Source organism: Nipponia nippon, unplaced genomic scaffold (assembly GCF_047370975.1).
Source record: "Nipponia nippon isolate SJK-2023a ecotype South Korea unplaced genomic scaffold, ASM4737097v1 scaffold_5, whole genome shotgun sequence".
NCBI classification, from domain to species: domain Eukaryota; kingdom Metazoa; phylum Chordata; class Aves; order Pelecaniformes; family Threskiornithidae; genus Nipponia; species Nipponia nippon.
In genome coordinates, this window is record NW_028262369.1 from 2,158,977 (window position 1) to 2,171,106 (window position 12,130).

The 12,130-nt window shown below is 44.9% G+C and overlaps 1 protein-coding gene across 1 annotated transcript in view; it reads right to left on the reverse strand.

Annotated features, from left to right (window-relative positions):
• DNAAF8 (dynein axonemal assembly factor 8) overlaps window positions 1-12,130 on the reverse strand; it is a 96,991-nt gene that overhangs the window by 30,774 nt on the left and 54,087 nt on the right. The window contains exons 17-20 of the mRNA XM_087733981.1: window positions 9,626-9,732; window positions 6,232-6,386; window positions 4,730-4,877; window positions 1,193-1,324 (exon numbers count right to left, since the gene is read on the reverse strand). Of these exons, the coding sequence (XP_087590107.1) occupies window positions 1,193-1,324; window positions 4,730-4,877; window positions 6,232-6,386; window positions 9,626-9,732 (542 nt within the window). The remainder of the gene's footprint in view (window positions 1-1,192; window positions 1,325-4,729; window positions 4,878-6,231; window positions 6,387-9,625; window positions 9,733-12,130) is intronic.

Genomic DNA, 12,130 nt, shown 5'->3' on the forward strand with positions numbered 1-12,130 from the left:
ATTAAGCAGAGTTGGTAGACCTATACCAAAATGATTTAAGGCATCAATTTCAGACTGGTAACTAATGACCAAATTCACATTAAATGGATACTTCATTTTGCTTTCTAGGAGATTACACAGCATACAATTGAGGGCTAAATGGGGGACTCTTCTAATACCATGCGTATATCCACGGTCCTATCTGGAACAGTGTAGCCTGCAGAATCCCTGGCCCATCAGAAGTCTAGGTTTGATTCCATGCTGTTTCACTACATGATTATTTAAGCAATTGTATAGATTAACAGTTATTTGCTCTGTTATTCCTACATCTTAACATTTCATAATGCTAGAAAATGGTGAATGATGTGCACTTGATTATTATTTTTCCTCATGATTTAGTGTGAATTTGGTTTTGGAAAGCACTATACTTCAATTAAAAATCCTGATATCCAACATTTAAAATAATTTAATTTGTTAAATAAAGCTATATTAACCTCCTGAATACATAAGAAAACGCTACCTGTAGTTAGTGAAACAAACACCCGATTACCATGACCTCCAAGCGTACAGAACTAGTAGGTTTAAGACTCTCCTACCCATTTGAGTCATAGTGAATGTGAAAACATGTTTACTTGCTTTTTCAAGCCCTATCAATTTCCTAGCTTTGAATGAATGAGGTACTGAAGTGAATTCAACTGTATAAAACTGAAAATAAGAACATCTGAGTAAAGCGAAATGAAAAAGTGCCTTCTCTGCACCTACAGAAGAAACTACAGCTGCCAACATTTATCGCTTCAGCAAATTCTACTTTTACATGCTTAACAACCAATTCCTCTCATTTTAATATTTTGACTTCTCTTGAAACTATGGCAATAAATACGTATTGATTGAGTATTAATCTTTTAATTGGTAAGTTTAAGGCTTAATTAGTTGTTATCATGTCACATTTAAATAACTTATTTTTCCGTATTTTTTATTTACTGTAAAAAAAAGGTATTTCCATTTCGCTTTTCTATTGATTCTTCCATTCCTTACCCAGCAGCAGAAGACATCCAATGAGAATTACTACGATTGACAGACAGCAGAACACAAAATGAGTTATTACAGACAACAAGCATATTCCTCATGTTCTTATTCAGGAAAATCCCCTCATCAGGTTGTCAGACCTTATTATAAAAGTCCGAATAATGCATTTCCCATAGCTTTGACCTACCCAGCGTCTGCAGCAAGGTCTCGGTGTAAGGAGCCACGTGAAAACACACGGAGGGGTCCGGCCCCGCCGTGGCAGGCAGGTTGTTCTGCTCGGTGCCGAGGAGGCCTTGCTTTGCCAGTTCAGTCACCAGTCCTATGCACGGAACAAAAGAAAACATGAGGAATACAGAGCTCCGTGATGCTGTCTGACATGAAAACACTCTTCTTATCAAATGTTTTGATTCATCTGATCACAGTCCCGTTACAGAGACATTAATGCGGGCCATGCTGAGCTTACCTAAGAGGCATGAAATGCAACTCAGTCATCCCCTCTCCGCCAAAACCATATTCACTTACAGTGGGGCAAGTAGCTGTTGAAAATTGAGGCTTGGCCACAGCTTTCTCTGAAGGCGCCTCTGCTTTGTGACCAGCACCCCAGTTGTTTCTGTTACCTTCCAACTCCTGCTGTGAACCAAAATGCGGAACATATGCATAGAAGATGCTACTCAGCTCTTGAATTATAATAAGTGTCTTAAATAAGTTGGTGTCCACAAGGAAGTCACAAATCCTGAGCCCAGTGCTTGAGTGGAGGCCCTCAAGGTGAGCAGCAAGGCCGGTGTCCTGCATCCTGCACAGCACCACGTGGCCACAGAGGCATTGCTAGATTAGACCTGAACAGAAACATCGTGTTCTGCTCATTTAACTCCCAGTCTGGAAAACATCTGATTCCGTGCCACTTCTACAGACACTAAAAGTGGTTGCAACTAGCCATCTCTCGGTTCCCATTCTTCCTCCAAAAGGCCAGGCTATGTGCAGGCAGTGCATTAAGGTACTGGCACACAGTACGCTTCCACAACAATTGGTTCAGCCTTCTGTAATATTTCGGACCACAATTTTAAAGGCTTGTTATTTTTTAAGTTACTTCACATCCATTCAATTGCTTTCTACCATATAAACCTGTCAAAAATTTACTGTAGTGTAGCATGGGAAATGGATTATTAGCACTAGAGGCTGATGGCAAATCTCAGATATCAAACGTGGCACCGACAAGAGATTTGAGCTTGTACCACTGACAATCACCTGTCTGCTTTTGAAAATTCAGGTGGCACGAGTAACCAAAAAATATGCCATCGCTGCCACAGCAGCATTACCTGCTGTTTATTCAAACTCGATGCATGGCAAAAAAGTAAAGCTTGGACAAAAGTTTATGGTGTTTGATCCTCAAGAGAGAGATCCATTACCCAAAGACACCTATCTGCTCTATTTCAGGAACGATCGTTGAATTTTTCCTTACTTTGAAAATTGAACAGTGTTCAAGACCTTGAAGGGGTACCTGCTTTTCAGGGGTATTGATTACAAATGCAAAATTTCTTAGTGTGGTATCTACCCTACTCAAATCCTAGTGCTATTCTACACTTTCCAGAGGCCAAACCAACGCTTATGTAGCAAGAATGTGAGCTTCCCCCCTCCAGGGCTCCGGAATATGGAATAAGGTATCTCTCTGGATCAGTTCTGAAGCGATCACAGAACTCATGGGAAGAGGCATTAGCAAAATCTGTCTACAAACAAAGGGAAAAAAAATGAATTCTCTACAGTGAGGGAAAACATCTCACCTTTCCGGAATATCCTTTGTTCCAGTGCCCACCTATATATTTCTAGTGGAAATTTCCCCATGCAAAACACAAACACTGTAAACATCATCTGTGGCACTCTGTGAGAAAAGCAGCAGAAACCGCGCTTCTTTAATGAGCAACTTTCCTCGGGTCTACAGGCAGCAGGTGACACGGTGCTGTAATTACTCTGCCATGATTAATCCACTGTGTCTGTACATGTTTTCAGAACATTCTGTGATAGTCTCGGGAGAAAAGGCAGAGGACTTTTTGAATTGTCATTTTTTTCCAAACCTCTAAATGTTATTTTCTATTGTGGATGGATTCAAGGAAGCAATCAGGCAGCGGATGAGCGTCTCCATCACGAGCTATTTGTGGTGGTGATAATGGAGGGGTCAGCAACAGCGATTCTCTTCTCTCAGCAGCAGTGGCTGAAGGGGAGGTTGCAGGAAAAGAGATGCAAGAATGGACTCCACTGCTACAGGCAACATGCCTGCTGCCAGAGCAGGAAGCAGCAGGCAGGGCAAGTTCTTTGTTCCCTGCCGATCACTGTTGTTGCCTGTGATCTTCCCCACTTGAGACCAATGTCAGCTCATCCTTAAGAAAACCAAACAATGCTTTTCCTGAAGCAGAGGCTCAGAACAAAGTCTGACTCCAGTAAGAAGATTTGGGGCAGCAACTTATCTGGTTTTTGTCCGTCCCTACACATAAAATGAGTTACAGTTCAGATGCTTGGAAGTCACCAGTATGCAGAATCATAAAAACATAGAATTGTTAAGGTTGGAAAAGCCCTTTAAGATCACCGAGTCCAACCGTTAACCCAGCACTGCCAAGCCCACCACTAACCCATGTCCCTAAGCACCACATCTACCCATCTTTTAAATACCTCCAGGGATGGAGACTCAACTACTTCCCTGGGCAGCCTGTTCCAATGCCTGACAGCCCTCTCGGTGAAGAAGTTTTTCCTAATATCCAACCTAAACCTGCCCTGGCGCAGCTTGAGGCGGTTCCCTCTCGTCCTATCACTTGTTACTGGGGAGAAGAGGTTGACCCCCACCTCCCTACAACCTCCTTTCAGGTAGCTGTAGAGAGCGATGAGGGCTCCCCTCAGCCTCCTCTTCTCCAGACAAAACACCCCCAGCACCCTCAGCCGCTCCTCGTAAGACTTGTGCTCTAGACCCTTCACCAACTTCATTGCCCTTCTCTGGCCACGCGCCAGCACCTCGATGTCCTTCTTGTGGTGAGGGGCCCAAAACTGAACACAGTACTCGAGGGGCGGCCTCACCAGTGCCAAACTCGGGGCTGAGGTTGCTAGGATCAGATGCTATCCTCAGGCTCAGTGGCACATACGTATTTCTGCTACCCTACCTCCCTGTGCAATGAGAATACCTAAGCGGAGGTTATTAAGACGAAGCCAGGCCCATTATGGAGGTGTACAGTGGGAAGCCAAGAGACAAGGCTCACAAATTCAGAGGAGGTTCCAGCTTGACATAAAGGAAAAACAGTTCCCCATGAGGACGGTCAAGCATTAGAACAAAGGCCCAGAGAGGCAGGGGAATCTCTGTCCTTGCAGATTTTCAAGGGCTAACTGAAAAAAAGCCCTGAGTATTCTGATCTGAATTAATTGCTGATGCTCTGTTGAGAAGGATGTTGGATGAGAGACCTTCTGAGGTCCCTTCCAACATGAATTACTCATTCTAAGTTCAAGAGGACTCCAGGGCTAAAGATCAAACAGCTGACAAAGATCAACCTGCTCTGTTGGATATGTAGTAGTGACTGATTTACACGTGAGTCTGGAGATACATACAGCAAAACTATCAGGCCCTGATATTCTCAATAAATCCTTCCTGCAATGTAAGAGCTGTGGTTAGACTGTTAATGTTCAGTTCACACGCGCTGAAATGCACTGAACCTTCTTTTCTGAGGTTGTTGAGCAGTGAAAGCATTACCTTTTACCAATGCAGGAACGTGATGACTAGCATTCTCTTTTCTCAGCAACAAAATGAGACAGTGCATGCGTGGTTCAGCAGAGAGCTCTCCTCTTGCAGAGCTGGTATCAGGTGAACTTGAAGTCTTGCTAGGGCAAAATACAGCAATCTGAAATAACGAGGGCCAGATTAGACTACTAAAGCCAGATGTAATCACTATAGGGCTCAAGCAAATAGTTAAGTTACGGTGGCCGAATAAGACACAGCTCACCAGCTGAGCCACAGTCACCTCCAGTAACTGGGTGTTCATGCATCACCTATTCATGAGACAGAGCAACTTTATTTACACCTCAAGGAAGAGGCTTAACATAAAAATGTTCTGTCCTGCAACTGGGCTGGACTAAAGCCACAGCAGTTAAACTCAGCTGATACGTGGTACCATCCTAAGTCACTCATGCATAAATGATCTTGAATCCCAAATGAAGGGATGATTTTTCAGAAACATTTAGCTCCAAACAGCACATTGAAGCAATAGTTGCTGCTGTTAACTTCTTAAATGGCCATTTAGGAGCATGCTCCAAATATTTGGCTACTTGGGCTATAGCATTCCGTAAGTTATGTTTATTCTACAAAATATTATGGGCAGGGAAAGCGTTATTCCTCAGGCTTGATCACAGAACAAGCAGAAAAGAGGGGCTCTGTACACAGTTTAATTTGCAAGATGATGCATTTCCCGATTGACCTAACAATCCTAAGCATGACAATTTAAAGGGGTCCACTCCTTTGTAAGAGAAAGTGTCATATGATTCCTGGGTGATTTATCATGTCAGAAGTACAGAACTGGACTTCTTGCATACGTAAGTTTGACTGAAATCTTGCAGTTACAATGACTGCCGTTTCCTTAGGCTGACTTGTCAAAATGCCAACTGCACTCTAACGCAAATCTATCATCACATTAGACGGAGCTTCAAAGAAAAAAAAAAAAAAGTTGTTTTTGACAACAGGAAAGCTCTTTTTGCAACCCATCTGGAATGCATTAAACTAGGGGACTTCATGCTGAAAGGCCATAAGCGGTCCCAGAGGGGCTGCGAAGTACATAATCAAACATCGGTCTGTTAGATGAATGCTATTCTCCTGCATACACGTTTGCAGATCAGAAATTGTTATTTTGGATTACGTGGCTACTGCCTGCTTTTGTTTATTTTGAGATCAATGGATAAAATCATGTTTGCCTTAGTAGGAGGAGGCCTGATTATGAATTTACATGTCTGTTCTCAGTGAGAGGCTGAGGCCTGGTGGGATTTTCCTACTAAAGAAAAAATCATCACTGAAAGCAACCAGAGTACCACTCACAGAAAGAGAGAGAACATAAGCGCTGGCTAGCTGGTAAAGAGAGAATGAGTGTCCTTGAGAACACTTATAGAGGAGCGTCGGCTCACACATCCATAAGTTCATGGCATAATTCGTTTCAGACCAACTGGTAACCCAAGGAATACAACGGAGCTGTGCATTCTGACCGGTACCTGAGTTCTTGTCATGCTTAGCACAACGGCTTGCTTGGGTGAAAGCTGCAGCTGTCTGATTCCTTGCAGAACAAACCCTCGATGAGTACAGACCGAAATCACGTTACCGTATGCATGAGGAGATACCACAGGTGACACCATCAAAATGATGTCCCCTAAATCAAAAAAAGGGTAAGAAAAGCAGCATATTATTTCCACAGAAGCTGTGGTATCAATGCAAGGCGACTCTCGCAGTGGCTAGTTCCAACTTGAAGCACATCCCAAGTGGTGACGCTGTATTTAATGGTTTATTTGCTCTATCCAGCTCACAGTGACTGCTATCGGAGGCCAACCTAGAATGGAAAAGCTTATCGCATCATTGATAACGTCTTTATGAATCACCTACCCCAGACAGTCTGTCTCATCAGGTCTATCTAGCTATCTATGAGCTATTCGTTTGTCTTTGAGGTATCTATGCTCTTGGTTCACGTGCTAGCTGTGCATCAGCCCCTGCCAGGCTGGGTTTGAGCTGTTACCCTTACAGCTGGCAATCTGATGGCAGTCGGTTCCCTCAAGGACTAAGGGCCTGGTGAGCCTGGCCACGTGGATGAGCAACTAAATAAGGTCAACAAGACCAGTTGGTGATTTGTCCACTATAAAGCCCATGAAGCAACTCCAGCCATTCCTCTCTGCTATTATTGGTGGTCCTAGCCTGCAGCTAGCTTCTACAATCTTGTTCAGCACTACCTTCTGCTTCCTCTTGTCCCTTCTTTAGTCCTGTCTTTAACCTTCATCCCAGAGCTTGCCTTGTGGCACGGGCTCCTGAATCTTTGGACCGGCCTGTGATCATGACCTCACCTCCCTCTTTAGTTTGGTACCATCTGTGGCTTCACAGGTTCCTGTCCTTGGCTATCGTGATAATGGTATCAGCCTGATCTCTCCTACCTAACTCTCACCCACTAGGTCTGGCTGCTGATGCTCTCCTTGTATCCCTCAATCCAGTAGGTAAGGTTGTAGAAGCAACTGGAATTTATGTTGGGTTAGAACCTTGGGTTTTTAGACTCCTGTTTCCTAAGTTGAACCCCGAGCTCACTGCCAACAGGGTGGCAACACATGGTATGAACAAGCTCAGGAGAAAGAGCCTACAAGACCTCCTGAGCAGTGTCTGAGCCCCATCTTAGGCACTACAGGACAAGCTCAAGACTTTTCCCTGAAACCTCTGATCTACCCGGGGTCTTTGCTTTGTTCTGATCTTATCTTGGGTCTCTGCTTTTACCATCGCCTTCGTTATTACACTGTCCTAGTCCTAATATAGCTATTTTTCTGTACACAACGTACATGCAGATCTCCATAACCTGCCAAGAGTCAGCTTGGAAGACAAGTCCTCAGTATCACTTCTACATGGGTTTCCTCTACACTGCCCCGTTAATTTCTCTTAACTCTAACCAAATTCTATAATGGGTTTGGAAGTGTTTTAGTCTGTGTCCCAATTACACCTGGTTTTGGGGGTAGGACTATCAGCAGCAAATGTTTCTTTTGGTTCTAGACTTTGTGATATGGACATCTGTCCCCCCAAGAATCTGAAGAATCTGCTGAGCCTGGCAGTTCAAAGCAACAGCAACAAAATAAGGGAAAGCTTGTGTTTATTACTAAGGATGGGACAGGCAGAGTGCTTCTTTGCCTAAAATTTCTACTTGGCTTTAAGGCTTTAATTTTGCAGGCTTTGAGCCAGACTGACATTACTGCCACATTCATTACACATGAACTCTCAAAATGTAGGGTTGCAGGTGGTAAGATTTTGGTTTCTCTCTAGTTGATAACACTTTAAAAAAAAAAAAAAATGTTTTTCACATACACATATCCCAAATCGACCAGAATACCTGGTAGGGTCAGTAAAACTTTGATTACTGAGAAGAGGCAGATATACCTGGTGGGAGCAGCAGTATATTTGTTCTGCAGGGGTATATCTTCCTGTCTCCAAGAGAAGCTGCTGGAGACCTGAGGGAAGGAGTTAGTGAATGCCTCCTTTCCTTAAAACCCCAGAGGGTGTCTGCTCCCAGACCAGATTTTCAGCTTCTCTTCTGAGAGTCATGATACAGTCATCTATCTGAGGAGCAAAGCTTGAAAGTGACTTCCCGAGCCCAAATACAGATGGAACGTGGTGCGGCGTAACTCAGCAGCCCACAGCAAATGTGAATCATTAATAGCCATAAAAGGAAGGGGAGGCAGAAAATGTGACTCATTCCATCAGCAGCAACCAGCTGCCATCAATACTAGTCCCAAATAACACAGAGCCAATGGCTGTCTGCCAAGCTACTTGAGCTAACATGCCCAGTTATACGAAAGAGCGTATCTCAAAGGTGAGACTTCTTTCTTTTTTTCCTTTCTCCCTTCCCCATTTTCTTTGTCACCCTCTCTGTCACTTTCCACTCCTTTCGTCTTTTTGGCTTATGTTTTCATTCTTTTCTCATACATTCTTTCCTTTGGCAATATGATTTTCCATGCCTTCTTTCTCTGTCAGTACAACTCTGCTTTCCTTCTGCCATCTTCTCCCCAACAGCTGCTGAGCTTCCACACCCCACAGGTTTTTTTTCCTGTGAAACTATCTTCAATTGTGGGAGTAGAAACTGGATAGCAATGCTCTAATAGCATTGTCTAAAAATCACTTGTGCCCGAGATCTGCTCTGTCAGGTCCCACTACAGCGGACTGTCAGCACGTTGGCCTGCAGACGCCCCTATGCCACACAGATCCATCTTAGCCAGCTGTAAGGCCTGCATGCCTTGGCAGGTTTCCCTTGAGCACGGTAAGCTTGCTCCTAGCTAGGGACGAATTCAGAAGCTGGAAGACTACTCCTACAAAGGGAAGAGAGGGATTTGGGCAGAGCCAGGTGATAGCCGGTTAATATTAGCCTCATGAAGTGCTTTCTTTTCTGCTTGTGTGGTCAGAATGAAGCCCTGAATGAAGCCTTAACCATTTCATACCTACGACGATTATATTTAACTCTTCACCAGTGGAGGTAGATGATCTCTAATCAGATAAACATGCAGTTTAAGGACACTGTTAGGTCTTCACATGACTGTTTCTTTGATGAACAGGCCCCTATGTGCAGAGATTTCCTGTGGGGAAATTTTTGGTTTTGTTTTGGGGGTTCTTTTACCCTTCAGTGAAATCTAAGCAGCCTACAGGACTCTAGCAGCTACTCCCACGAGGAGGATGAGGTGATAACATTCCCTGTCACTTCATTTTAGGCAACAGTGTTTCACTAGAAATTCATTCCTGGCTCTAGAGCTGTCCAGGTCACAGCACTGAGCAATCCGCGGAGGCAGAATTTCCTGAAACGCGTGGGCTGGAGTAAGGTAATATTGGTAGTGAAGGAGAAACATAAAACCTCAAGATTCATTGCCTAACACTGACCTTTGGTAGTTGAGACAAGCATTGCTGGAGGTCGAGACAGCACCATGCCCTGGAGATCAACCTTTTCTTCATCTGCTTCTGCCCTAGTTGATGAAGGACTCTGAGAGCTAAAGAAAAACAATAAATATTAAAAGCTGCTATGCCAGGTTCTGACTCAAACCTACTTTCTTCAACAAACCCAAGGCCGCAGAAGCTTCTCTGGTAAAACTGCTTTACTGGAAAAGCCATTTCAATCCCTCGTCCGTGACATGACCTGCATCAAGGTCTCTCTGACCAAACATCTTTTTGTATTACTCCACGCAGGGCTCTCTGTGTTCAATTAAAAGCAGCTAACGCAAAGTAGCCAGCTTAGCAAGGACATCTGGGAATCAAGAAATATGTCAGGCTGTATTACCAGAGCTTTTCCTACCCACAGATACATCATAGTTGCTATTCACTTTTGGTTCTTCAGCCAGAGTTTAACCAGTTTGAAAGGTTCGTGTTGGGCAACAAGCACAATCAAGTCTGGCAGACATGTTCACGGCAGTGAAACCTCCACAACATTCCCGCATAACCAGAAGGACCAAATCACGGCACGGTGAACATAAGGTGTAGGTTCTGAAAGCCAGGGACTGACAGCAACACAAACTGCAGTCTGTGCAACAGTCTGGGTAGGTCTGCGAAGCACAGGCTGCTCAGGCAAACCGGCCTGCCTCATCCCCTGCCACCGCTGCCTTGGCTGGAATACGTCCTGCTTGTTCGCTCCCAGGAGACCACGGCATTTGCAAGTATAACCTGAAAACTGCAATCTGCGTTGCAGTTTGTATTTTTGTCTCCCAGTGGACCAAACTACCAGCATTAGGAGAAAGACAAGTGCATTATTTAGAATGTAGTGCCACTCTGGACTGGCTAAGTTATACTGGAGGAGCAGAATTCATCATCTTTGTAAGAGGGGAAAAAAGCATCCCCGAGGAAAATAAACAAATAAAGAAAGAGAATAAAACTTTGCCAAATTGTTGGTTTTTTTTTCAAATCTTAAAAGTAAAAACGATGAGAGTCACTGTTTGTGGCCAAGCAGAACTCAGCTCTGACACACTGCCCCTCCACGAGCATCGGATTAATTCTACGTGGGGGCACTTCGCCACTCTGCAGCAGGCACCAACAGGGCTGCAGATTCTCGCCTCCAGCCTGCTGCCACGGACACAGCGCGCCACGCGACGCCCAGCATCCCCAAACAGAAAGGATCTTTACAAACCAGTCCAGAACTTGCAGGTGCAGGGCCTTGTCTGAGCTTTCGGCAGAGGAGTTTCACCACAGCATCATTTATTCAGTTCAGCAATATTAAAAAGAGATGCCCAGGGCATGAAAACCCCGGCGTAGAGGCTGGCATCCCATGCGATTACACAGGCCTGTGTGGCAAGCATGACAGCCAGGGAGAGGAGATCTGTAGTTTGAGATTCTCTCGGTTGGTGGAAATTCCTTGAAGCTCTAAGCCAAATCTTTTGATAAAGCACTGTAAAACGAATGCTTCAAGCCATAGATCTACCTATGCTTGGAACAACCACAGGGGTGTCTTTCAGCAGCCCATAAAAGACAAGTGCCTCTTTTCTTCGCCCTGCAGGCCAGTCCACTCTGGTCCTCAGAGGAAAGGGGCCTCTGATGGCACAGAGCCCTTCATTTACACACGCAGGATTAAACGTGCTTCCTGCATCCTTAGGTTTGAGCCTCCTGGCCAGAAGTTGCAAGATTGTTAGGAAGGGAAGCGATTGTTTGGTGCTGTAGAAAGTACTCATGTTCCTCAAGGAAAAGCTGAGAAGAGGTTTGGGAACAGAGTGCTGGGAAGGAGTGCAAGAGAGTCCAGGCTGCCGATCCAGCCTCCCTGCAGGTGCAGGGGTGTGCGAGGGCTGCTCAGTGCGACTCCTGCAGAGCTGCTGAAGCTCTGTTCCCTGTCCCCCACCCCGTTCCCTCACGCACCTCTGCTCTCCTGAGTAAGGCCAACAGCAGGCCTTCTGGCAGCCTAACAGCGCTGTTATAAACCAAGCAACTTTAAGATTCAAAAACATTAGGTAAATCCATTTCTGTCCAAGACAGTCTAAGTGAGCCTTTGGGAGCTGTAGTCCCCCTCCCTGTAGCGCTACACAGCGGAACACAGACGGTCGAGGTTGCACGATGGATTAATAGATACTTAAAAGCCCAGTTCCCTCTGCAGCCATATCCAGACCCATCCGAGAGCGAGATTCCAGACTCCTGAACGTCACTTGTTCCCAGCACTTTTTGGCACCCTATTGTTACGCCATCAGCTCCTAAATTGCATTTCTTATGCTGTTTGCTAGAGTTAAAAGTTTATAAACCACCCTTTGTTTTCACACACTTCTGCCATAACCCTCCAAAGTACCTTTTCCATCTGAAGCCCCTTATCTCTAATCAGTTGATATGGAAGGGACAAAAAAGGGGGCAAAGCTAGACCAGGCTTTCCAGCAAAGGGCCACTCAGTGGCACACGCTTGCAGCCCTTCTGCAGCACCGG